Here is a 24,049-nt window from a genome sequence, read left to right as displayed (position 1 = left end):
AGTGTCTGATCTATTGGGAACGGTAATTGAAAAGAAAATCAGACATTTTTTTAGAAGCGAAAAAGTGATTTTCAGTCGTTAAAAAATTCTTCTCGCTAATTTTTATTTATTTTTTTACATTTTTTCTTCAATTTCAACGTTTTTAGTTCTTTTCTAACGTGTCATATTGCTATTGAAAACGTTAATTGTTAATATTCTAACGTTTTTTTTTTGTTCATTTTCAAACGTCTGACATTGTTTAGTATTCGATTTCTTTTAACGTTTGATGTTTCTCTTGAATTCTAATTTGGCATTTATTTTAACAGCTGAAAAGTTAAAAAAAAATTCTGACTCAAATACCTCTTGCGGTTGTTTTTAGAAACTTAGGTGCTTTAGACATTTTTAAGGTAATATTTAGAGCTTCAATTTGAGTCTAATTTGATTAAAATTAATTATAAGTAGCCGCAGAGATGAAATTTTATTTAAAGTTTAATGAAGAATGAACTAGGGCTAGTCCTTTCTGATTAAACCGCTTGACGGATTTTTAAGTTTCCATCTCACTCCGTTTTATTTTTTTCTTGTCATAGCTCTAAAATAAAAATTTTATTTTGAATGAAATGAAAATTTAGGATTTTTTTTAAAAAGATTTTTCTTCAGTTAAACGCTTTTTGCATGGAACATTCGAGCTCCAACACTTATGCTTCTCACGGTGTAAAATACATTCACGCGCATACTATTATGTGTGAATGCCACAGTTCATCTCAGTCTCTCCAAAGAGACTTAGGGGATACACCGCGTGGTGTGGCTGACATCTCTTTTGCGCACTTTTATCGATTTTCTTTCTCATCATCACATTTTTCTCACTTCAACGTTGACTTTGCAATAAGACTGTGAGACTGACGAGGCAGAAATATTAGTTGTTCGCTGAAAATTGTCAAAAGCAGTTCGGGAAGAAAAAAAAAGACGTTAAGTAGGGGCGTGATGTCAGGTGCAGGAGACTTCAGTGAGGACAGTGTCCTCAAGGAGTGTCAGGACTTTATGTGTGAGGTGATTGAGAAAGCCGGTGACATTGTAAGACGTGGTATTGATGCCGTGAAGAAGGTGGAGACGAAAACGAGTGTCTTTGACCTGGTCACGGAGTACGATGGGGAAGTTGAGGATTTTCTCGTTGCGGAAATTCACCGAAAGTATCCAGATCACAAGTTAGTTGTCTTTCAAACGGTTGATGTTTGAGGCGTCCTTGTTGATTGATTTTCTTCTTTTGAACTTTGTGTTAGAATAATTGCTGAGGAGAAGCATGCAAAGGAAGCTCTTACGGATGATCCAACGTGGATTATTGATCCCATTGATGGGACAACAAGTTTTGTTCATGGATACCCTCTGGTTGCCATCTCTGTGGCTCTGGCTTTTCAGAAGCGTCTAGTTCTGGGTGTTGTATCTGCACCCATTCAGCGGGAACTCTATTGCGCCCGTCGAGGGCATGGAGCAACCATGAATGGTCAGAAGATTCACACAACATCCACAACGAGTCTCATTGATTCCCTCGTTGGGGATGAACCATCCCTCGCATCGCGTGACAAGTACCGCAATGAGATCCTTGTTAGGACGTACGGACTCACGAGTCGTGTCTCCGGAATTCGAGCTGTTGGATCAGCCGTCCTAGGTCTCGTGTACGTTGCTCGGGGCATTCTCGATGTGTACCAAGTTGAGGGAATCTATCCGTGGGATCTAGCAGCTGGGGCAATCATTGTCCAAGAAGCTGGTGGAGTCATTTCGCATCCCGATGGCTCACCCTATGACATCATGAATGGAAGCATTGTCGTAGCGGCCAATGAGGAGCTTCACAAACAAATCCTGGCCTTTAATCAGGAATTCAGTGGGAAAGTCCTAGAACTTCGGGACAAATAAGGCTAAATCCGTCAGATGACAAATTCTTCACAACAGGAGTCATCCCAAATGAGCTGAACAGTATTTAACATACAATGTTAGTTAGCCCGGTAAAAGGAATGATGTAAAAACAGGCAAGAAGGTTAGGGCGTAGAGCAATAAATTGCCTGTCTCAGAATTTTTTCATTAAAGTTTTATCTGTTGTAAAAAAAGAGTAAATAAAAATGACCCAGATGTGGTTAAAGACTTCAAATTGTGTTCTAGTTTTTCTCTTTGCAGAAGAAACACTCCATAAAATCCAAGAGTTTCGAGGTTTTAACACTGATTTATGCTTGGTAACTTAATAAAAAAGAGATAACTTAGAGAGTTTTGAATTAGTTGTTAGATTTAACTGAAATCTGACCTGTTTGAAATTTAATTAAAGATCGGAAATGTTAGATTGTGGACATAAAATAGAAAATTCAGGCTCAGAAATGTTAAATTCAGATTCAGATCTTCGGAATTCAGACTTAGAAATCTCAAATCGAGACCATGAACCACTAAATTCAGGCTCAGAACAAATAAATTCAGACTTAGAACTTGGGAATTTAATCTCAAAAGTCTCAAATTGAGACTCAGAATCTCTAAATTCAAACTCAGAAGTCCTTATTCCAGGTTCGGACCTTTTTTAAATTCGGACGCAGAATATTCAATTCCAGACTCAGAAGTCTTGAAATTAAAGCCATAAATATTTAATTTAACTCAGACTGAGAATTTTTAAATTTAAACTTGGAAGTTTTAAAATCAGTCTCAGAATTTCCAAAGTCAGGCTCAAAAGTCCTAGATTCAGACTGAGATGTCTTTAATTTACACCCAGAGTTTTTAAATTCAGACTCGAAAGTCTTTAATTCTGCCCCAGATGTTTTATTTCAGATCTAGAATTTTATGGAACAGACTCGGAAGTCTTAAAATCAGTCCCAGAATTTTTAAAGTCAGAAACAGAAGTCCTAAATTCAGACTCAAATCAGAAATCCTAAATTTTGACCAAAAAGTCTTCAATTCAGACTTTGAACTTATTAATTCAGATACAAAATTTTGAAATTCAGACTTTTTTATATTTACGCTCAGAACTATTAAATTCAGACTTATAATTTCGAAATTCAGACTCAGAAGTCTCAAATCGAGACCTAGAACCTCTAAATTCAGACTCAGAAGACTTAAATCCAGGACCAGAACTTTTTAAATTCAGACGCAGAATTTTTAAAGTCAGACTCAGAAGTGCTAAATTCAGATTCAGAATTTTTAAATTTAGACGCAGAAATCCTAAATTCAGACCCAGGATTGTTTAATTCAAACACAGAGGCCCAGATGTATTATATTCAGGCCCAGAATTTTTAAGTTCAGACTCAGACGTTTGTACGTACACGCCATAAAAGTAAATCTTCTGGCTTTTAAAAAAATTAAAGACATAAAAAATGGAATTGAGGTGAATTTCAGTAAATTATTTTTTTGCTTTCTTTATGTGTGTGCTGTGTGTGTGTTTCCCGAGTAGTTTTCATTCTTTTTTTTATTACTAGAATCTGCTCATTAATTCCTAAGCAGCGTATTGAATGTTTGTCTTTTGATTTGTTTTTTTCTAATTTGTTATTAAATTTTAGGGGCCTCCTGGCCCTCCTCCGGGACAGGGACAGCCACCTGGTGGACCCCCAGTTGGTCCTCCACCTGGTGGTCCACCACCAGGTCAGGAGAACTTGAATGCCCTTCAGCGGGCAATTGATTCAATGGAGGAGAAGGGTCTGCAGGAAGATCCGCGTTATTCGCAACTACTTGCTCTGAAGGCAAATTCAAAGCAGCAAATACTCAATGTCAACCAGATGCATATGCTGCGTGCTCAGATAATGGCCTATCGTCTTTTGGCACGCAATCAGCCGCTAACGAAGCAGATTGCTTCTGTGATTCAGGGTCAACGTCCCGATGGGACACCTCCACAGTGTCCAACTCCTCCGGCAAGTCCTTTCCAGCAGCAGCAACAGCAGCAACAACAGCAGCAGCAGCAACAGCAGCAGCAGGGTCAGCCGGGACAGCAACCGGGGCAGCAGATGCAGCCACAACAACCACCACAAATGCCCGGACCACCGTCGCAGCAAACAAAACCGCCGAATATGGATCAGAAGCCGCCGCCACTGAGTGGGGGTCAGCCACCGGTTCAGAGTCCCATGGCTGGGATGGTACCAACGGGGCAGCCTCCACATGGGCAGCATATGCCGCAACAGCAGCAAGGCCCGCCGCATATGCATCAGCAGCAACAGCCAGCACGTCCGAGTTCCCAAGGCCCTGCACAGGCTCCACGTCCCGGTGCACAGGCTCCGGCCCCGCCGCAACCGATGCAGAAGCAGAATCGCATAACAACTGTTCCCAAGCCCGTTGGTTTGGATCCCATAACAATCCTCCAGGAGCGTGAGAATCGTCTTGCAACGCGTATTGCTCTGCGCATGGAAGAGCTGACAAATCTACCAACATCAATGCCGGAGGATTTGCGTCTGCATGCTCAGATTGAGCTGCGTGCGCTGCGTGTGCTGAACTTCCAGCGTCAGTTGCGTAGTGAGATTATTCAGTGTACTCGGAGGGATACAACCCTTGAGACGGCTGTCAACGTGAAGGCGTACAAGCGAACAAAACGTCAGGGGTTACGCGAGGCCAGAGCAACGGAGAAGTTGGAGAAACAGCAAAAGCTCGAAGCAGAGCGTAAGAGACGGCAGAAGCATCAGGAATTCCTTGCAGCTGTCCTTCAGCATGGCAAAGACTTCAAGGTTTGTTTGTTGTTGTTTAGTCGGGGTTGAGAGTTTGTTTGATAAGTAGTTGTTGTTGTTGTTGATTGTAGGAGTATCATCGTAACAATCAGGCTCGTATGGGACGTATGAATAAAGCAATTATGAATTATCACGCCAATGCTGAGCGTGAACAGAAGAAGGAGCAAGAGCGTATTGAGAAGGAACGTATGCGTCGACTAATGGCAGAAGATGAGGAGGGTTACAGGAAGTTGATTGATCAGAAGAAAGACAAGCGTCTGGCTTTCTTGTTGTCACAAACTGATGAATACATTGGGAATCTCACGGAGATGGTGAAGCAGCATAAGGTGGAGCAGAAGAAGAAGCAAGCCGATGAGATGGTGCGCAAGAAGCGCTGGAAGCGTGAACTCCTACAAAATGGGGAGTACATTTCGATCGATGAGAGTTGCCAGGCGGCTGATTTGCGCGTAACCGTGATGGATTCGGCAACGGGACAGAAGTTACAAGGTGAGGAGGCACCAATGCTGCGTGATCTCCATCGATGGCTCGAAGCACATCCCGGATGGGAATGGGTGGAGAGTGAGAGTGACCTTGATAGTGATGATGAGGATATGGAGAAACGGAAGGAAGCCGATGGGGAGGAAACATCCATAAGTGGGGGCAACATGGGCAGCAAGACGGAAGAGGATAAAACAAAGGAGATGATCAAGAAGGCTAAAGTTGAGGATGATGAGTACCGTACGGAGGAGCAGACCTACTACAGCATTGCTCATACTGTTCACGAGAGTGTTACAGAGCAGGCTAGTATCCTGGTTAATGGGAAGCTGAAGGAGTATCAAATTAAGGGGCTCGAATGGTTGGTTTCTCTCTACAATAACAATCTCAATGGGATTCTTGCTGATGAAATGGGTTTGGGTAAGTTAATTTTGAACATTTCTCGATGAGTTTTGACGTTTGATGTTTCAGTGTTTGAAACATTTTCATGTTTCACGTCTGCATGAAACATGAAAACATCGAAACAATCGATCTTTTTGTCACGATATTTATTCAATGGATGCTCTCAGAGAACATGTCTGCTTTGAAACGTCTTGTTAAAAAATTTAACGGGTTTAACATTCAAACGTCAACCGTTAGAAATTCAAATTGACAATCAGTTAAAATAAAATTAAAACTTTGTTCAGAGCAAAACTTTCCTATACCAAAGTGAATGCATTTTTTCCTATGTAGGCAAAACCATTCAAACAATCGGTCTCATAACGTACTTGATGGAGAAAAAGAAGAACAATGGACCCTTCTTGGTCATTGTACCGCTTTCAACGCTCTCAAATTGGGTGTTGGAATTTGAAAAGTGGGCTCCATCTGTGTGTGTTGTCTCGTACAAAGGCAGTCCCGCTGGACGTCGCCATGTGCAGAATCAGATGCGTTCAACGAAATTCAACGTTCTCCTCACAACGTATGAATACGTCATCAAGGACAAGTCCGTCCTGGCTAAGCTATCGTGGAAGTACATGATAATCGATGAGGGGCATCGTATGAAGAATCATCACTGCAAACTCACGCAGGTTCTCAATACGCACTACAATGCGCCCCATCGTCTCCTCCTCACGGGGACACCGTTGCAGAATAAATTGCCCGAATTGTGGGCTCTGCTGAACTTCCTCCTTCCGTCAATCTTCAAGAGTTGCTCCACCTTTGAGCAGTGGTTCAATGCCCCATTCGCAACAACGGGCGAGAAGGTGGAGCTCAATGAGGAGGAAACAATTCTCATTATTCGACGTCTCCACAAAGTGCTGCGTCCCTTCCTGCTGAGGCGTCTCAAGAAGGAAGTGGAGTCTCAGTTGCCCGATAAGATTGAATACATCATCAAATGCGAAATGTCTGGCCTACAGCGTGTACTCTACAAGCACATGCAGAGCAAAGGTAGGACCTATTTTTATTTATTTATTTTCTTTTATTGCTTTTTTATGATTTCTTATTTAATTTTGTAAAATGTTTCATTTGAATATTTTAAAAAGGGAAAAATATGCAAAAGGATCGATATTTTGCATCTTGTAACGGTTTTGGGGCTAGATCGATACTTCAAAATATCGATTTTTAGAACTGAACAATTTAATAGATAAATCGATATTTCAATATAAATGATTTTCAGACAAAAACGATTATTTGAAAGAAATCGATTTCAATATAGAAACGATTTTTTGAAGGAAATCGATCTTGAAACCAAAACGATTATTAGGAAAAGAATCGATTTTTAGCCTGGAACAGTCTTTGGAAAGAGGATCAAAATTGTTACCAAAACGATTTAAAAATATTGATTTTGCAATAAAATCGATTATTTAAAAATCGATCTTGAAACCAAAACGATTATTAAGAAAAGAATCGATATTTAGCCTGGAACAGTCTTCGGAAAGAGATAAATGTGGATATTAAACATATCAAAACGATTTTTGTAAAAATATCGATTTTGAAACCAGGAAGATTAAAAAAGCAGAACGAATTTTAAAAATGAAATCGATTTTTTGCATTGATAACGTGAAACTAATTGATTTTTTTTAAATAATCGATTTTAATGAACTACTCTCAGGTTGGAAATCAAACAAAATTTCTGCTGAAACAAAATAGAAGCAAATTTATTTGCGGTAAATAGAGTATTTCAAAGGCAGTGCCTATCCCTTCATGCTAGGTCCTTTAGATTGTTGAGGCATGTAGTAGTAGGGTACCGCAGCTGCGGCGTAATTGTAGCAATCGGGACAAACTCCGGGAACACCTGGATGTCCTTGCTGACCTGGAACGCCTGGCATTCCGGGTTCTCCACGATCACCAGCTCGTCCCGGTGGCCCTGGTAAACCGGTGTGTCCTTCCGGACCTTGTGGTCCCATCATGCCGTCAATACCGCGTTCTCCTCTCTCACCGCGTTCCCCACGTTCACCTGGTTCACCCTTCATTCCGGGCTCTCCGGCTGGTCCTGTCATACCCGTGAAACCCGGGAGTCCAGGGAATCCTCTTTCACCCCTAACTCCGGGGTAGCCTGGTTCCCCAGGTGGTCCAGGTTCACCTTGGAGACCTTCACGCGTTACACCTGGAGGGCCAGGAAGACCTGGTGGACCAGGTTGACCGACTGTTGTTGCTCTAATCTCAATTAGAGTTTCCTGAATGAGAGTACCGCAAATGTCACGAATTCTCGCCTCATCGAGAGCACCAAAGAACATTCCTGGTGTTCCGGGGAGGCCCATTTCACCACGATCTCCTTTCTCGCCCTTTGCCCCGTCGAGACCTGGAAGTCCGGCTACGATTGAAGGTCTTCCAGCTCCGGCAACACCCAAGAAATCAACTTCTGAAGGTCCCTGAAATTAGAGAAGTTTTTTTTATAGGTTATGTTTGTTTCTGAAGCAAAGGTTTGCTTTCTTACTGGAGGTCCCGGAGGTCCAGGAAGTCCTGGACTTCCACGCTCTCCCTTTGCTCCGACCTTTCCTGGAGGTCCTACATTTGGGAAGATTAATGAAAATTTCGGGGATTTGTGTAGAATTTCAAAGGATTTACCTTCGATATCTAATCCAGGAAATCCAGGTTTACCAGGGGGTCCAGGCATTCCTGGATAACCTTGTTGCCCTGGAAGTCCTCTCTCGCCTGGAAGTCCCGGCAAACCAGCAGTTCCATTGAATCCTGGTGGTCCTTGAGGGCACAAAATTGGGCATTCACTTTGTCTGATACTCCCAGGTCCGGTTAGATATGAAACATTCTGGATGCTCTACCGGGAAGGGAGAAAAGGATCAGAGGAATGATCTGACTGAGATTCAAATTATTAGACTAAAAAAGGTTATTACCGGGAGTTCCGCGCAGTTCTGCCGTTCTGCTCTTAGAGGATCACAGCTAAGGACCATCCATTGAAGATCAATCTAAAAATCAGACAAAATTTAGTCAAAGGAGTCAAAGTGAAAGAAAAATGGGTCGGAAGAGAAATTGAAATGATTAATGTTGCTTCCAGTGGTGAGACTTTGAAATGTGATGATGGTGATGGTGATGATGGAACTTACAGGACATGTCGACTGAAATGATATTGCAAAGCGTCAAAAATGGTTTGAAAAACTTTTAAAAACAAGTAGGGAAGGAACTTACAGGCGCCGTAGCAGGATACTCAACAAGACGGGCAACACTGAGGTGTCCTCCACTTGAATCCACTAAACCCCTTGGTTCCAAATGGTTGGCAAAGTCACCATAGATTCCCCGGACTGGTTGACAATCCACCCAGAGGGTTGCTCTGTCGTGTCCAACGCCCAGAGTAACTTTGTGCCAGGATTCATCAAAGAGCTATACAGAGATGGAAGGAAGACGTCTCACTAAGGAACGAAAAGTTTATAAACAAAACAGAAATGAAACTCACCTCATGGTGCCTAAAAGTCACCATCTGGAGATTCCCATCGACATTTGGGAGGGCAAGATGAAGAAGCTCACGTCTTGGTTCTAGCATCACACTTAGTTGGGATTGTTCAAAGGAATCAGTTACGTGGAAGAGGTACCAAGACTGTGTGAACTGCTCACGAGCCCTAAAAGTACATTCAAAGGAGAACTGATGAGGAAACCCCCGTGGAAAGGCATCAACGGAGCGTAGGGTTAGATTTGATTCCCGTTCCAGGCGATAGGCTGTCTGAATGTGGCTGGACCCAACGACGCGCGATACGCCTTCGTAGTACGTTTCCGAGCGATCCAATTGGAATTGTCGAATAAAATCAAATGTGTTGAGGTCTGCATCACCAGGACGCCATCGACCGCATGGGCTGTAATCCTCAATGTAGTCCTCTGAAAAGTGTAGGGAGGAAGAGAAGAAAGAATTGTTGAAATCTTTGTAGTCCTGTAGTTCCTTTTCCAAAGGGTGTTTATCTGAACAAAAATCTTCGAATTATTCGTCAAGATTCGGATAATTTGTTAAGAAGATTTGTCAAGAAATTTCGGACTACATATTTTTCAAGAAGATTAACACTATTTGTCAAGATTCGGATTATTCCTCAACATTCGAATTGTTCGTCAAGATTTGTCAAAGTTCGGATTATTCGTGTAAAACTACAATTTTTCGTCAAGTTTCGGATTATTTGTTAAGAAAATTCGAATTGTTTGTCAAGAAGCTTTAGCTTTAGACTATTCGTCAAAATTCTGATATTTCTTTAAAAAAGATTCGAAGTCAAGATTACGATTATTTTTCAAGAAGATCCACACTATTTGTCAAGATTCGGATTATTCGTTAAGAAGATTCAAATTATTCGTCAAGATTCAAATGATTCGCTTAAATATTCCAAATATTCGCCAGATATACACCCCTAGCTTTTTTCAGAGAATTGAATTCCCTGCTTTTCTAAAGTCTATTTAATAGATCTATGGTCTTTCTCTTCTTTAGGTTCTTTATGAACTTTTTTCGTTTAGTTTTCCTATGATAAAACACACGAAAAACACACTGATGACGTCATTCTTTGCATTTATTGAGAAAATCATTGTCAACTTTTCCCAATTGATTGTATAAAGGAACAAAATAGAAAACTTCTTTGGAGGTTTCTTATTCTTTTTTGATCCACTAGAAAATTAAGCTTGTTCTGATTGTCTCTTCAAATGAGGCTTTTTCCCGTACAGAAATGAATAAACTCCTTTGATTTATCGTATTTAGAGTTGTATCAGTTCTATTAGTTTGATAGAAATCAGTTAGAGCAGAAAATAAAGTATTCACTACACTCTGAGTGAATTTTTTTTAATCTCTGCAGCATATGCTTCATGCACAAAGAAACTCCAAAATAAATTTAATTAATTTATCACTGATGTTTACATAGTTCATACACAATATAACTTTAAAAGAAAAATGAATAATTTAACTGTGATGCATATGCTTCATGCACAAAAAAGTTGAAGTTATAATAGGGGCAGTTTTTGTATTTTTTTTTCATTTATTCCTTAATAAATCATTTTTCCAACAGTTCCCAATAAGAAGTCAAAAAATCTCTCTAGTTTCTCTTTATTTTTTATTTATTTTTCCGCAGAATTTTATAAGGCCATAAAATGAATAAACTCCTTTTTATCAAAAAAATGCAATTTTTGGAGGTTTTTGTTCAAAACTTTTTTTTTCTGTGGTCACATGAACAACATTTATAACACTAAATTTATCTTGTCATTTTTATTCAATATTTCTTTTATTTTAGAGAATTTTCAAATCTCTTGAAATAAAAATATTCCTGGTACGTTTTCCAAAGGACTCAAAGCCTATTTTCACTGCAAAAAACATCCTCACAGTGTAAACTTCTGCCCATTAACACTTACGAGCTGCTGAAGAGGCAATTAATTCCACAAAAATAATCACTGAGATGAAATTTTGAATGATTTTCCGCAACATTTTTGCAAAATTTCTATCACATACTTTTTTTTTCACTTTGTAAATTTAATTTGAAGCTTCAAAAGCTTCACTGATCGCTAAACTTCTTGCGCAGAGCCTTTTATAGAGCTCAGAGAGCCAGCAGATGGTAAAGTCGTTGAGAGTATTCTTCTTGTGCGAAGGCGCACCATAATTTGTCTGTGAGAGCATAACTTAATTATTTTACCATAAGACGCTTAATGTTCTCCGTGGCCTTCCGTCGGAGGTTTCAAACTGGATTTTGGAAGAAGATGAATAAATTCCTTCTTGTTGCAAAATTAGAACTATAAATGTGAAGGGAATTTGGGAAAGAATTATTTTATTGTTAAAAATTTTTCATCAATACATTTTTCTTTGGAAACTCAGAGGGTCTCAAAAGAGATTTTCGACCTAATTTTGAAATATAAAATTTACAATTTGTTTTAATTTTCCTTAAATGGTCAAATTTTGATTAAAATTTAATAAATTACACTTTCAAAAATTTAATTTTTATATTTTCTTTTCTTTTTCTGACGTAAGAGATTGTTGGTGAAGGCTTCCGGTGTTCGTCAATAATTTAATTAATTTATAATTTAATTTTTGTACAGAAAAAAGTTCTTGAAGATTTTATATTTTGGCCAAAAGTTTGACACTTTTTTTTCTATTTGACATTTCTTTTCCAACGTAAGACATTTTCTTTTATGGAAAAATAAAAACGGTTTCAAAGGTTAAAAATCAATATTTTACGTTAGAAAACGAACAATTGTAAATTGATTTGCTAAAAACATTAGTTTGACGTTCTTTTTAACGTTCGCTTCTTTTCCTATGTTTGAAGTCTTTTATTTACGATTAAAATTTGACGTTTGTTTTCTAACGTTACGCATTTTTTTTCGACATTTTTGAATTGTTTGACGTTTTTTTTTATCGTGTGACGTTTATTCAACATTTTGACGTTAATTAAGTAATTGTTAATATTTCTTTACTAATGTTTAACGTTCTTTTTTTAACGCTTCACATTACTTCTCACTATCTGACGTTTGTTTTTTGACGTCTTAAATTTATTCTGTCGTTGAAAATCTACATATTTGACATTTGAAGATTCTTTTTCAATTTTTAATGATTTATTTATAATTTGATTTTCTATTTTGTAACTATATTGAACTTTTCCTAACGTTCGATGTTTTCTCTCTTACATTTAACATTTCTAACGTTTGACATTTCTTCTTTAACTTTTGACATTTCTTCTATCGTGTGACGTTTATTTTAACAGTTGACGTTTCTTAACTAACAGTTTATATTTCTTTGCTAATGTTTGACGTTCTTTTTTCTAACGCATCACATTTTTTTGATACTAGCTGACGTTTCTTTTTTGACGTTTTAAATTTATTCTATTGTAATTTTCTTTTTACATTTGACGTTGTTTTTTTTTAAATGTTTAACGATTTATTTATAATGTTTGAGATCAATTTTTTTCTAAACTTTTAAACTTTTTTTTCTAATGTTCGATGTTTTTTCTCTTACATTTAACATTTTTTTTCTATCGATGACATTTATTCCTAACATTTGACGTTCTTTTGTATATTTTAAATTTTTTAAAAACCTTTGGCGGTATTCTAAGATAAATATAAAGATCAAAATAAAGAAAAAAACCAAGATTTGGTATTCTACTTTAAAATTCCAAGAAATTTTCAGGATAATCTTGGAAATTCAAAATATTTCAAGATTTGGTATTCTAAGATAGAGATTTACGGTCGAACCATAACCTAAAAATCTTGTTTCTTCATACAACTTCCAAGACTTTTAGTATTCTGAGATACGAATCAAAATCAAAATAAAGATTTACAAAATGAGTTGTCAAAAGAGACTTGGATAAAAATATTCCAAGATTCTGTATTCTACGATAGAGATTTACGGTCTTATTATAACGTAAAATGTCTTGGATTTATGTGAAATTCCAAGACGGTTTTGGGGTCATTTGAAAAATTGGTTTTTAAATGAGGTAAAGGCAATGTAAATTCAGTATGGGAGATATGAAAACTCTTGTACAAATATGGGATGCAGATGCAAAATGACGGGTTTTTGCCGGAATTGTGTTCACTCCATCTTGCTAATGATAGAGTGACCTCCGGGTTGTACCAGGATTGTCAAATCTTGGACAAATACGTGATGTTGGTGCAAATTTTTTGGTTTTCACTGGAATTGTGGTCACTTCTCCTTTGTAATGGTGGAGTGACCTCCGGATTGGGGATCTCATCCCCGGATTGTCAAATCCTGGACAATCCTGGGATGCTGGTGCAAAAATGTTTGTTTTTTGCCGGAATTATGGTCACTTCTCCTTTGTAATGATAAAGTGACCTCCAGATTGGGGATCTCATCCCAGGATTGTCACATCCTGGACAATCCTGGGATGCTGGTGCAAAATTGTGGGTTTTTCGACGGAATTGTGGTCACTCCTGATTGGTAATGATGGAGTGACCTCCAGATTGAGGCTCTCATCCCAGGATTATCAAGTCCTGGACAATTAGGGGATGCTGGTGCAAAATTGTGGGTTTTTCGACGGATTTATGGTCACTTCCTATTAGTAATGTTGGAGTGACCACTACTCTGGCGAAAAAGCCACAATTTTGCACCAGCATTCCCTAATTGTCCAGGGCTTGATAGTTCTGGGATGAAATCCCTAGTCCGGAGGTCACTTTATCATTACCAATGAGAAGTGACCACAATTCCGGCGAAAAACAAACATTTTTGCACCAGCATCCCAGGATTGTCCACACAGAAAATAAAAGTTCGTCGAAAGTTCGTAGAAGGTTCGTTATTTACTCATTGGTCTTATGGGAAAATCAACCTCCAGTTCGTAAAATGGGGTCTCACTCCTTTTTCGTAAAAAGGTTCGTAGTTTTGAACTCCAAATTCGTCAAATTCGCTTTTGAACTCCAAATTCGTAGTTTTTCACCTCCATGTTCGTGATGGTTCGTAAATTCCTTTAATGAACAATTTGCCATCTTTGGCTCTTCCGGGAATAAATGTTAAAGATTTTTACCGCCTTTCTGGCCATTTCTGTTCATCTGAGTATTTGATACCATCACTGAACTTCCATTTCCTCCTGATCCTCCTGACCAATACTAGATTTTATGCATTCCTTACACAAAAGTTAGGAGTTTTTGCCGGATTTGTGGTCGCTCCTCCTTGATAATGATGGAGTGACCTCCGGAATGGCGATTTCATCCCCGGATTGTCCCAGGGTTATCAAGTCTTGGGGAAATAGGGGATGCTGGTGCAAAATGGTCGATTTTTCGCCAGTTTTATGGTCACTTCTCTTTAGTAATAATGGAGTGACCTCAGGATTGGGGATCTCATCCCAGAATTGTCACATCCTGGACAAATAGGGGAGGCTGGTGCAAAATGGTCGGTTTTTCGCCAGTTTTGTGGTCACTTCTCCTTGGTAATGATAAAGTGACCTCCGGACTAAGGATCTCATCCCAGGATTGTTACATTCTGGTTAAATAGGGGATGCTGACGCGAAAAATTGAGGTCAATGCAATATCACCAATGAGGTGACCACAAATCCGGCGAAAACCCCAAATTTTTGCACCAGCCTCCCCTATTTGTCCAGGACTTGATAATCCTGGGATGAGATTCCCAATCTTGTGGTCACTCTATCATTACCAAGAAGAAATGACCACAGATCCGGCGAAAACCCCAAATTTTTGCACCAGCCTCCCCTAATTGTCCAGGATGTGACAATTCTGGGATGAGATCCCTAATCCGGAGGTCACTTCATCATTACTAAGGAGGAGTGACCATAAAACTGGCGAAAAATCGACCATTTTGCACCAGCATCCCCTATTTCTCCAAGACTTGATAACCCTGGGACAATCCGGGGATGAAATCGCCATTCCGGAGGTCACTCCATCATTATCAGGGAGGAGCGACCACAAATCCGGCAAAAACTCCTAACTTTTGTGTAAGGAATGCATAAAATCTAGTATTGGTCAGGAGGATCAGGAGGAAATGGAAGTTCAGTGATGGTATCAAATACCCAGATGAACAGAAATGGCCAGAAAGGCGGTAAAAATCTTTAACATTTATTCCCGGAAGAGCCAAAGATGGCAAATTGTTCATTAAAGGAATTTACGAACCATCACGAACATGGAGGTGAAAAACTACGAATTTGGAGTTCAAAAGCGAATTTGACGAATTTGGAGTTCAAAACTACGAACCTTTTTACGAAAAAGGAGTGAGACCCCATTTTACGAACTGGAGGTTGATTTTCCCATAAGACCAATGAGTAAATAACGAACCTTCTACGAACTTTCGACGAACTTTTATTTTCTGTGCAGGATGTGACAATCCGGGGATGAGATGCCCAATCCGGAGATCACTTTATCATTACCAATGAGAAGTCACCACTATAATCCTGGAAAAAAATTAAAAAATTGCCCCAGAATCCCAGGATTGTCCAGGATACGACAATCCTGGGATGAGATCCTTAATCCGGAGGTCACTCCATCAATAGCAAGAAGAAGTGACCACGATTCCTAAGAAAAATTTAAAATTTTGCAGTAGCATACCCCCCCCCCCCCCCCCAGTTACCGCCAAATTATCATAATCTGGAGGCAGAAAGCACCTCTCCGACAATATTCATTCCATTCCCGGAGCAATAATGCCTGGGAATAATAGCTGAGGTTATACAATCAGGGCTCCTGGATGTAATGGCAATAGGGAAGAAATTCCCATGAAGTGTTTAAATTTCGTTCAATTGTCATCCGAGAGCGAACGAGAAAGCGCAATAGAAAAAATTAATGCGTTAGAAAGAGATATCGCTAAAGTTTTCTTGGCGCGAAGCTGAAAACAAGAAACTGACAAGTAGGATAACGCAAATTTTGATTTTACTTTCCTGGATAACTCGTCGTAAAGTAGAATACCGACAGTCTTGGTCTTTATTTTGATTTTTATCTTGATCTTGAAAAGTGTCTCTATCCTAGAATACCACCCCTTATTTTATTAATCTTTTTTTTTAAAAAAAAATAATTTTAAGCTTGGAAATAAAAGATAATTTGAACAAAAAAAAAACAAATAGTCTGAAATTTACATAAAAAGTTGTAGTAAAAATAAGAAGATAAATTCCAATACAACTACCTCCCAGGGGCTGTATTCTCTTAGAGTGAAAAACTCTCGTGATAAATTCCCGAAGGTTTTTTGCAGTGAAAAGAAGTGAGGAAAACTTCTCGTAAGATTTTCCCGGTTTTCACGGTTCTTTTAAAGCGCTAAATCCTTCAGGAGTTTATCACGGGAGTTTTTCCCGGGAGTTTTTCCCCTCTAGAGAATTCATGCCCAGGTTACAAAACTGTTGTGAAAGGGTCTAACGTAAAAACAAAAAAACTTCCTCTTCAGGTGTTTTGCTTACGGATGGCAGTGAGAAGGGATCAAAGGGCAAGGGTGGCGCTAAGGCACTCATGAATACCATTGTGCAGCTACGGAAGCTCTGCAATCATCCCTTTATGTTCCAGCACATTGAGGAGAAGTACTGCGATCACATTGGGGGCCATGGAGTTGTCTCCGGGCCGGATTTGTATCGTGTTTCGGGCAAATTTGAGCTACTCGATCGTATTTTGCCCAAATTGAAGGCAACCAATCATCGTGTGTTGCTCTTCTGTCAGATGACGCAATGCATGACGATCATTGAGGACTACCTCGGCTGGAGGCAGTTCCTCTACCTTCGTCTCGACGGTACGACAAAGGCAGAAGAGCGTGGGGATTTGCTGAAGAAGTTCAATGCAAAGGATTCCGATTACTTTGTCTTTTTGCTGTCAACACGTGCTGGGGGTTTGGGCTTGAACCTTCAAGCGGCCGATACGGTGATTATCTTTGATTCCGACTGGAATCCCCATCAGGATCTTCAGGCGCAAGATCGTGCCCATCGTATTGGGCAGCGCAATGAAGTTCGTGTCCTCCGGTTGATGACTGTTAACTCCGTGGAGGAGCGGATCCTCGCGGCGGCGCGCTACAAGCTGAATATGGATGAGAAAGTCATCCAGGCGGGGATGTTTGATCAGAAATCAACGGGATCGGAACGGCAGCAATTCCTCCAGAGTATTCTGCATCAGGATGAGGCGGAAGAGGAGGAAGAGAATGAAGTGCCCGAAGATGAAATGATAAATTTGATGATTTCCCGCAGTGACGATGAGATGGAGTTGTTCAAGAAGATGGATGCAGAGCGCAAATTGGAGGAGACAAAAGATGGGCGCGTTCGTTCGAGGCTCATTGAGGAGTCGGAGCTGCCAGATTGGCTCGTGAAGGAAGACGAAGAGGTGGACAGGTGGAATTACGAGGAGGACAGTATCCTCGGGAGGGGATCGCGTCAGAGGAAAGAGGTGAGTTTTTTGAGAAAAATTTCATTTCATTTTAAAATTTCTTTAAAAAAAAAAATGTTGAAATTAATGAAAAATATTTATTTGGAGTATTTATGGATTTTGATTGATCTTTTATCCCTTTAGGGGTTTTATCTGTTGAAAAATGTTTTAAGGAGATAAAAAAACTTTCATTTTGTTTTCTATAAAATTATTGAAAAATTTACAGAAATTCTTGAAATGTGTTCAAAGAATTTTTTTTATAATTGAAAAAATTCAAATTTAAGATTTTTTTTTGGAAGTTGTTACTTTCGAAATCGAAAGTCTTACTCAAGGAATTTCTAAATGATTCTTTTTGGAAATTTTCAATTCCAGATCAGTGAAAGGTTCGAATTTGAAAATTTTCAAGAAGATTTTTGGAAATTTAAAAATTTCTTAAGGGGAAATAAAAAAAAAGAAATATGGTGAAATTAAATATTTTATATTTTTCTTGGGGTTTGTCTTGAACTCGGTTTTCAAGTGTTGGCCACATTTTTAAGACTTATTACTGAAGGGTTAGAAAATCACTTTCCACCATCTTTGGTTGCGACGCCATCTTGTGATTTTCCTTAAAACACAAAGATAGGTTTTTCTCAGGATCTACTGGATGGATTTTTATGGGATAAAAAGCAAATGAAAGAGAAAGGATTAGCGGAGAATGTACCGGAACGAATTTTTGAATTTCAACTCAGAAGCTGAGAAAAGTAGATAAATATTCTTATTGATTTTTCCCAACTTCTGAGTCGAAATTCAAAAATTTGTTCCGGTACATTCTTGTCTAATCCTTCCTCTTTCATTTGCTTTTTACCCTATCAAAATCCGTCCAGTAGATCCTGAGAAAAAGCTACCTTTGTGTTTTAGGACAGTTCTGTGGAAGAAGTAAAAAACCAAGGAATAATAAATTTTGAAATGATTTTGAAAATAAAAAACAATGGGAAAATTGTACGAAAATGAGATAATTGGGAAAACGAAAATTTCAAAGGATTATCTCATGATACAAAAATATTTTGCTTGAGATACTTTTCAAATTTTAAGTTTCCCAAAAGAAATTTTCAAAACTGAAAACTAAATTAAGGCTTTTCAGAAACAGACATTTTCTAATCTAATTTTTTTAAATAATAGGTACAATAACTATAAAGTTTTCAGAAGTTTACCTAGAGTTTACATATTCTAAATTTAAAAATGAATTAAAGAAAAACTTAAAATTGAACTTTTTTTATTGAATAGTCTTCAAAATTAAAAAAAAAACTTTTAAAGTAGAAATATTTTAAATTAAAAGTTTTTAAAGTATTCAACATTAAAAATTTTCAAAAGGTTTTGAAAGTAAAATATCGAAATTGGAATAATTTTGAAAAATGATAAAAAAATGAAAAATACTTTGGAGAAATGAAAATATCACAAGAATTAAACAAAAATTTTCAAAATTGAGAATTTCCAGTAAAAGTTTTTACTTTTTATTTGTCATTTTTGAAATATTTGATATTATTCACGAAAATGAATTTTTTGCTGTGATTCTTTTGAAGTTTTTTCTGTGACTCATATTCAGTCAAATTCGATCAAATTCAATCAAAATTTCAGGACATAAAATTTTTAACTTAACCAATTATCCGAAAATTCTGAACATTGTTTTCGATCTTTAGAATCTTTTTAAATATCTTATAATTTTTTTAAAAAAAGAATATTAAGTTGTTTTAATTAAAATTGAGACCAAGAGCTTTTCAAAATCCCGCTTATTTCTTTCAAAAATGAAAGAATAATAAAAAAAAAACGTCTGAATTTGTTTCTTTTTCTGCAAAAATAAAAAAAAAATGTTTCTAGGTGGACTATACGGATAGTCTGACGGAGAAGGAGTGGCTAAAGGCAATTGATGATGGGATTGATTTTGATGATGAAGAAGAGGAGGAGAAGGAGAAGAAGAAGAAGGGCAGGAAGCGCAAAAGTAAGCGTGTTGAGGATTCCGACGATGACAGTGTGAGTGGGATGCCGGTGAAGAAGCGCAAAGGGCAGACGGATCCGAAGTTGAAGAAGCAAATGAAGCGCATAATGAATGTTGTGATGAAGTATGCGGACTCAGATGGGCGTGTACTGAGTGAGCCGTTCATGAAGTTACCGTCAAAGCGGGAACTTCCGGATTACTATGAGATCATTAAGAAGCCGTTGGATATTAAGAAGATCCTGCAGCGTATTGAGGATGGGAAGTATGTGGACTTTTCGGATTTGGAAAGGGATTTTATACAGCTGTGTCAGAATGCACAGATCTACAATGAGGAGACATCACTCATCTATGCGGATAGCATTATGCTGCAAACGGTGTTTTCGAATGCAAAACAACGGGCTGGTGAAGCGGTGGAGGATAGTGAGGCTGAGGGTAAGTTGAGTGTGCAAGACAAGAGCCTTGCAGGCTTGCTTTAGAACAAGCCTTACGGGCTTGCTTTGGAACAAGCCTTACGGGCTTGCTTTGAAACAAGCCTTACGGACTTGCTTTGGAACAAGCCTTACGGACTTGCTTCGGAACAAGCCTTACGAGCTTGCTTTGGAACAAGCCTTACGGACTTGCTTTGAAAGAAGCCTTACGGACTTGCTTTGGAACAAGCCTTGCAGGCTTGCTTTAGAACAAGCCTTACGGGCTTGCTTTGGAACAAGCCTTACGGGCTTGCTTTGAAACAAGCCTTACGGACTTGCTTTGGAACAAGTCTTACGGGCTTGCTTTGAAAGAAGCCTTACGGGCTTGCTTTGGAACAAGCCTTACGGACTTGCTTTAGAACAAGCCTTACGGACTTGCTTTAGAACAAGCCTTGCAGGCTTGCTTTGGAACAAGCCTTACGAGCTTGCTTTGGAACAAGCCTTACGGACTTGCTTTAGAACAAGCCTTGCAGGCTTGCTTTGGAACAAGCCTTACGGACTTGCTTTAGAACAAGCCTTGCAGGCTTGCTTTAGAACAAGCCTTGCAGGTTTGCTTTGGAACAAGCCTTACGGGCTTGCTTTCTGAGCGGTCAGGAGTACACAAAGTCTTCCTTTTTTGTTGCCCGCCAGGCTCCTTTGGGGAGGATGATGACAATTCCGACGATGAGAGTGGGAGTGTGAAGATGAAGTTGAAGCTGTCCAAGGGCGGAGCACCGTCATCTTCGTCGTCATCCTCAACGAAGAAGGCAACACCCGCGGTGACGACATCGGGCCGTCGCAAGAGGACACAGAAGAAGTACACCATCAGTGATGATGATGACGATGACATGGATTGAAGACGGTGCGCAGGAGGAGGAAGCAAGAAACGTGGTACTTGATGGGTATTTTCGTGCACACCAACTTTCTCTTCAACGTAACTATACATTAATTAATAATAATCATACAGATATAAATGTAGGTAGCAAGTAAGTTGCTTTTATTATTTTATTTTCTTGGGGTGAATTTAAAAGGTTTCTTTTTCTTCCTTCTTTTTAAAGAAATGATTCTTCTCTAATGATTTTCATGCAAAAGTAGTGAATTTAATCAACTTAAAAATAAACTTAAAGTAAATATGTGTGTAGAAAGTCACGAAGGATGGGCAGAATAGGGGTGGGTGGAGAGGAAGAAAGCAGAGATTTGAAAAGATTCGTGACAAATAGAATTATTCACACAAAAATAAATATAAAATTAATCGCACATTAATCATAAAAATAAAATTATAAAAAATATAATTGTGGATTATTCATGAAGCTTAATAAAGATTTTCTCAAATAAATGGCATAAAAGTTTGTTTTTTATTTGTTTTCTTTATGAAGTTGAATGGGAGGAGCAGACACACAGTCTTGAAGACTTATTGAGCAGCGTTTGAATATAGGCCCTCATGTTGGTTCACGTTTTGCTAATGGGCCTTATTCAGCGACCAAGAAATCCTTAAAATCTTTGAAATTTGTACTGAAATTTCAATATTTCAAGTGAATTTCAAGGGTTTCTTGGTCGCTGAATTAGGCCCAATATTTGATGTTTGAAGCTTTTGCACTGCGGTCTTCATTCTCTTTTGGACCCGCTCAAATGCGCTTGCTTTGGCGTACCTATTTTTGTAGGTACGCGATACTGGGTCCCATATCGCAGGTTCTTTCTCGACATTTTCAGTGAGTTGAGCTTTGAGAGCCCGTGTCCATGCAAACCTATATTTTATTAAAATAATTGTTTGTTATCTTTTGAAGATATAGCATAAATGAATTAGGATAAACAATACCCACATCCATATGCCAATGATAAGCCCAGCCCGAAGCTTAATAAAGTACCTTGAAGATAAGAATAGAATTATTAAGAATTTTCCCCGGCGAGGATGGACAGAAATGTTTGAAATCCCTGTTCTTTCTCCTTCTTGATTGGTTTGTCTCCACGAATCACTTAGAATCTCACTAGAATAATAAGAATTTTAGATGCTTAGAGCTTAGGTGTGATAGCTCCCTTAGAATTGAGAGAAATTCGGCGAGTTTTTGACAGTTACAAACGTCACATTAAGATTAAACTAACCTAAAATTTTAGTTTAGTTTAGTTCTATTCGAGTGTTTGAACATGCCGGTTGAGCTCACTCTGTTGTCCTAGACTGAGGTTTAAAAAGTCAAAGGTAATAGAATTAGGAGAAGTATTGTTGGAATAAATCAAAATACAAACAGACCCTTTAGTACGACCGACATTTTGTTACAACAAATTCGTTAAATACGACTTAAGTAAAAACTTCAAAGGTTTTAATGGAGAACGTGGTAAACGGAAGGTGATATCTTTCTGCGCTTTCCACTTCCACGTTATTTCATCAAAACATTGAATTGCTACTTCATCAGGAAAGTAGGGGAAACAAAAAGACTGCTGGAAAACAAGGAAATCAAGTAATGAAAATCAAAGAAAATCAAGAGATCGTAAAAAGTATTCAGAAGGAATTAGTGAGTAAAATGCTGAATAAAGAATAAATTTTCGCGTAGCCACCTGATGAAGGCTCTGAGTAGTGCCGAAAGCTCTGATGGCTCAACAGAAACTTTAGATCAGAATAATTAAGGCTTCGCTACAGCTGGTAAAAGACTGCCTCTTTACCAATAGGATAAGTATAAGAAGCGGAAGAGGCTGAGGAGCCGGAAAAGGAGCAAAGACAGAAGGAGAAGGAATTGAGGACTTACAGACAATAGAAGGAATCTTTAACAATATTAATTTGAAAGATTTGAAAGTTTAGGCTCTCCGAAATATGTCTGCAATCAAAGAAGAACCCTACAAGGACAAACGGGAAGAGCTTCAAGAGCTTCAAACATAAGGCCAAAGCTGGACAACGCTGATGAGGAAGTAAACACAACAGAATCATTCCTTTAGCTTTAAGTTTATTTAAATAAAAATTGCGAGCACATTAGTCTACAGGTTGCAACTGTGTGGCCACCGTGGGAAGGGGATGACATCACGAATGTTGTGGACATTGAGGAGGAACTGCAAGTACCGCTCAAATCCCATCCCAAAGCCTGCTGTGGGGATACCTCCAAAGCGTCTCAGACTGAGATACCATTCACTCCCGGCGGGAAGTTTCTTCTTCAATCGTTCGTAGTCATTCTCTCGGAGACTCCCTCCAACGAGCTCCCCAATACGTGGCACGAGGAAGTCCAGGGCATCCACGAGGGTGGGATCTGTGTCTTTAGGGCGCATATAGAAGGGTTTGAGCGTGTGTGGCCAGTCGACGATGAAGACGGGAGAACGACAGAAATCCGTGAGGAAGAGCTCATGGCTCTTCATCAAGCCCTCTTCTGGGACAATTGGAACCCGGAGGCTCTCAGTGTTCTTCTGGAGAATCTCCACGGCTTCCCTGAAGGTCAACACGGGGAACTCACGGTATTCCCTGAGCCATGGGAAGAGATCACCAGTTGAGTCTCCATGACAGAGGGCGATGTCTTCTGTGCAGTTGTCCAGCAACTCCTGCGTAACATTCCTCACCATATCCCCAATGAGGAGGATACAGTCACTCAGGGATGATGTGAAAACCTGCTCAGCTTCCAGCATGTAGAATTCCGAGAGATGAATGGGGGATTTATTGTTCTCAGCACGGAAAGTTGGTCCAAATGTGAAGCAATTCCCAATGCCATGAGCCATAGCTTCCAGATGGAGCTGCCCGGAGACACTGAGGTACGTTCGATGGTCAAAGAATGCTTCCTCCTGGGGAACATCCTCTTTCTGCATCCCACGGAGGAGTTCATCGCTGTCTGGACGTACACGGAACACCTCACCAGCTCCTTCGCAGTCACTGGCAGTCAGAACGGGGGTGTGAATGTGCAGAAAGCCTCGGTTGTGGAGGAAGTCCACAAAAGCCCGCTGAGCAGCATTCCGGACACGTAGAGTGGCGGCAAATGATGGAATCCGGGAGCGTAGGTGAAGGTGCTCACGCAGGTAATCCGGACTGTAGGTGTGCTTAGCAGCAAATGGGAAGCCCTCATCAATGGGACATGCCCCAATGAGGTGATATTCCTCAGCACGAAGCTCAATTTGTCCCTTTGGGGTACTTCCGAGTGTCCCAGAAGCCACAACGGAGGAACCAAATGTCACATCTGCTGATGCTGATAGTTCCTTCCCAAGAACAACTTGAAGTGGTGCAGCACTTGAGCCATCGACAATGTCCACAAAGGATGTTTTCTTCATCTTCCGGGCATTATTGATCCATCCCTAAAGGAAATGGGAAGTTT

The 24,049-nt window shown here is 39.3% G+C and overlaps 4 protein-coding genes across 5 annotated transcripts in view; 2 read left to right on the top strand and 2 right to left on the bottom strand.

Moving 5' to 3' along the window:
- The window catches only part of LOC129794976 (ATP-dependent helicase brm), a 28,081-nt gene extending 6,963 nt beyond the window's left edge, over positions 1-21,118 (top strand). For both annotated transcript variants that reach the window (XM_055835932.1, XM_055835931.1), the window contains exons 3-8: positions 3,504-4,655; positions 4,727-5,549; positions 5,862-6,554; positions 16,396-17,375; positions 19,209-19,758; positions 20,424-21,118. In XM_055835932.1, the coding sequence (XP_055691907.1) occupies positions 3,504-4,655; positions 4,727-5,549; positions 5,862-6,554; positions 16,396-17,375; positions 19,209-19,758; positions 20,424-20,629 (4,404 nt within the window). In that variant the 3' untranslated portion in view covers positions 20,630-21,118. The remainder of the gene's footprint in view (positions 1-3,503; positions 4,656-4,726; positions 5,550-5,861; positions 6,555-16,395; positions 17,376-19,208; positions 19,759-20,423) is intronic.
- The window catches only part of LOC129795035 (probable asparagine--tRNA ligase, mitochondrial), a 1,173,171-nt gene that overhangs the window by 1,148,914 nt on the left and 208 nt on the right, over positions 1-24,049 (bottom strand). The window contains exon 2 of the mRNA XM_055836048.1: positions 22,679-24,029. Within this exon, the coding sequence (XP_055692023.1) occupies positions 22,737-24,029 (1,293 nt within the window). The 3' untranslated portion in view covers positions 22,679-22,736. The remainder of the gene's footprint in view (positions 1-22,678; positions 24,030-24,049) is intronic.
- On the top strand, positions 797-2,119 carry LOC129795077 (inositol monophosphatase 2-like). The gene is made up of 2 exons (XM_055836111.1): positions 797-1,181; positions 1,257-2,119. The coding sequence occupies exons 1-2, from the start codon at positions 961-963 to the stop codon at positions 1,885-1,887; spliced, it is 852 nt and encodes a 283-aa protein (XP_055692086.1). The 5' UTR covers positions 797-960; the 3' UTR covers positions 1,888-2,119.
- LOC129795008 (collagen alpha-1(IX) chain-like) lies at positions 7,237-11,080 on the bottom strand. Its single transcript, XM_055836013.1, has 7 exons — positions 10,932-11,080; positions 9,016-9,431; positions 8,751-8,942; positions 8,459-8,530; positions 8,175-8,382; positions 8,044-8,114; positions 7,237-7,978 (listed from the first exon to the last, which is right to left on the bottom strand). The coding sequence occupies exons 1-7, from the start codon at positions 11,002-11,004 to the stop codon at positions 7,301-7,303; spliced, it is 1,710 nt and encodes a 569-aa protein (XP_055691988.1). The 5' UTR covers positions 11,005-11,080; the 3' UTR covers positions 7,237-7,300.

The sequence above is a fragment of the Lutzomyia longipalpis genome, chromosome 4 (genome assembly GCF_024334085.1).
Source record: "Lutzomyia longipalpis isolate SR_M1_2022 chromosome 4, ASM2433408v1".
NCBI lineage: Eukaryota > Metazoa > Arthropoda > Insecta > Diptera > Psychodidae > Lutzomyia > Lutzomyia longipalpis.
The sequence above is the reverse complement of the archived record's forward strand: the minus strand, read 5'-3'. Positions and strand labels throughout refer to the sequence as shown.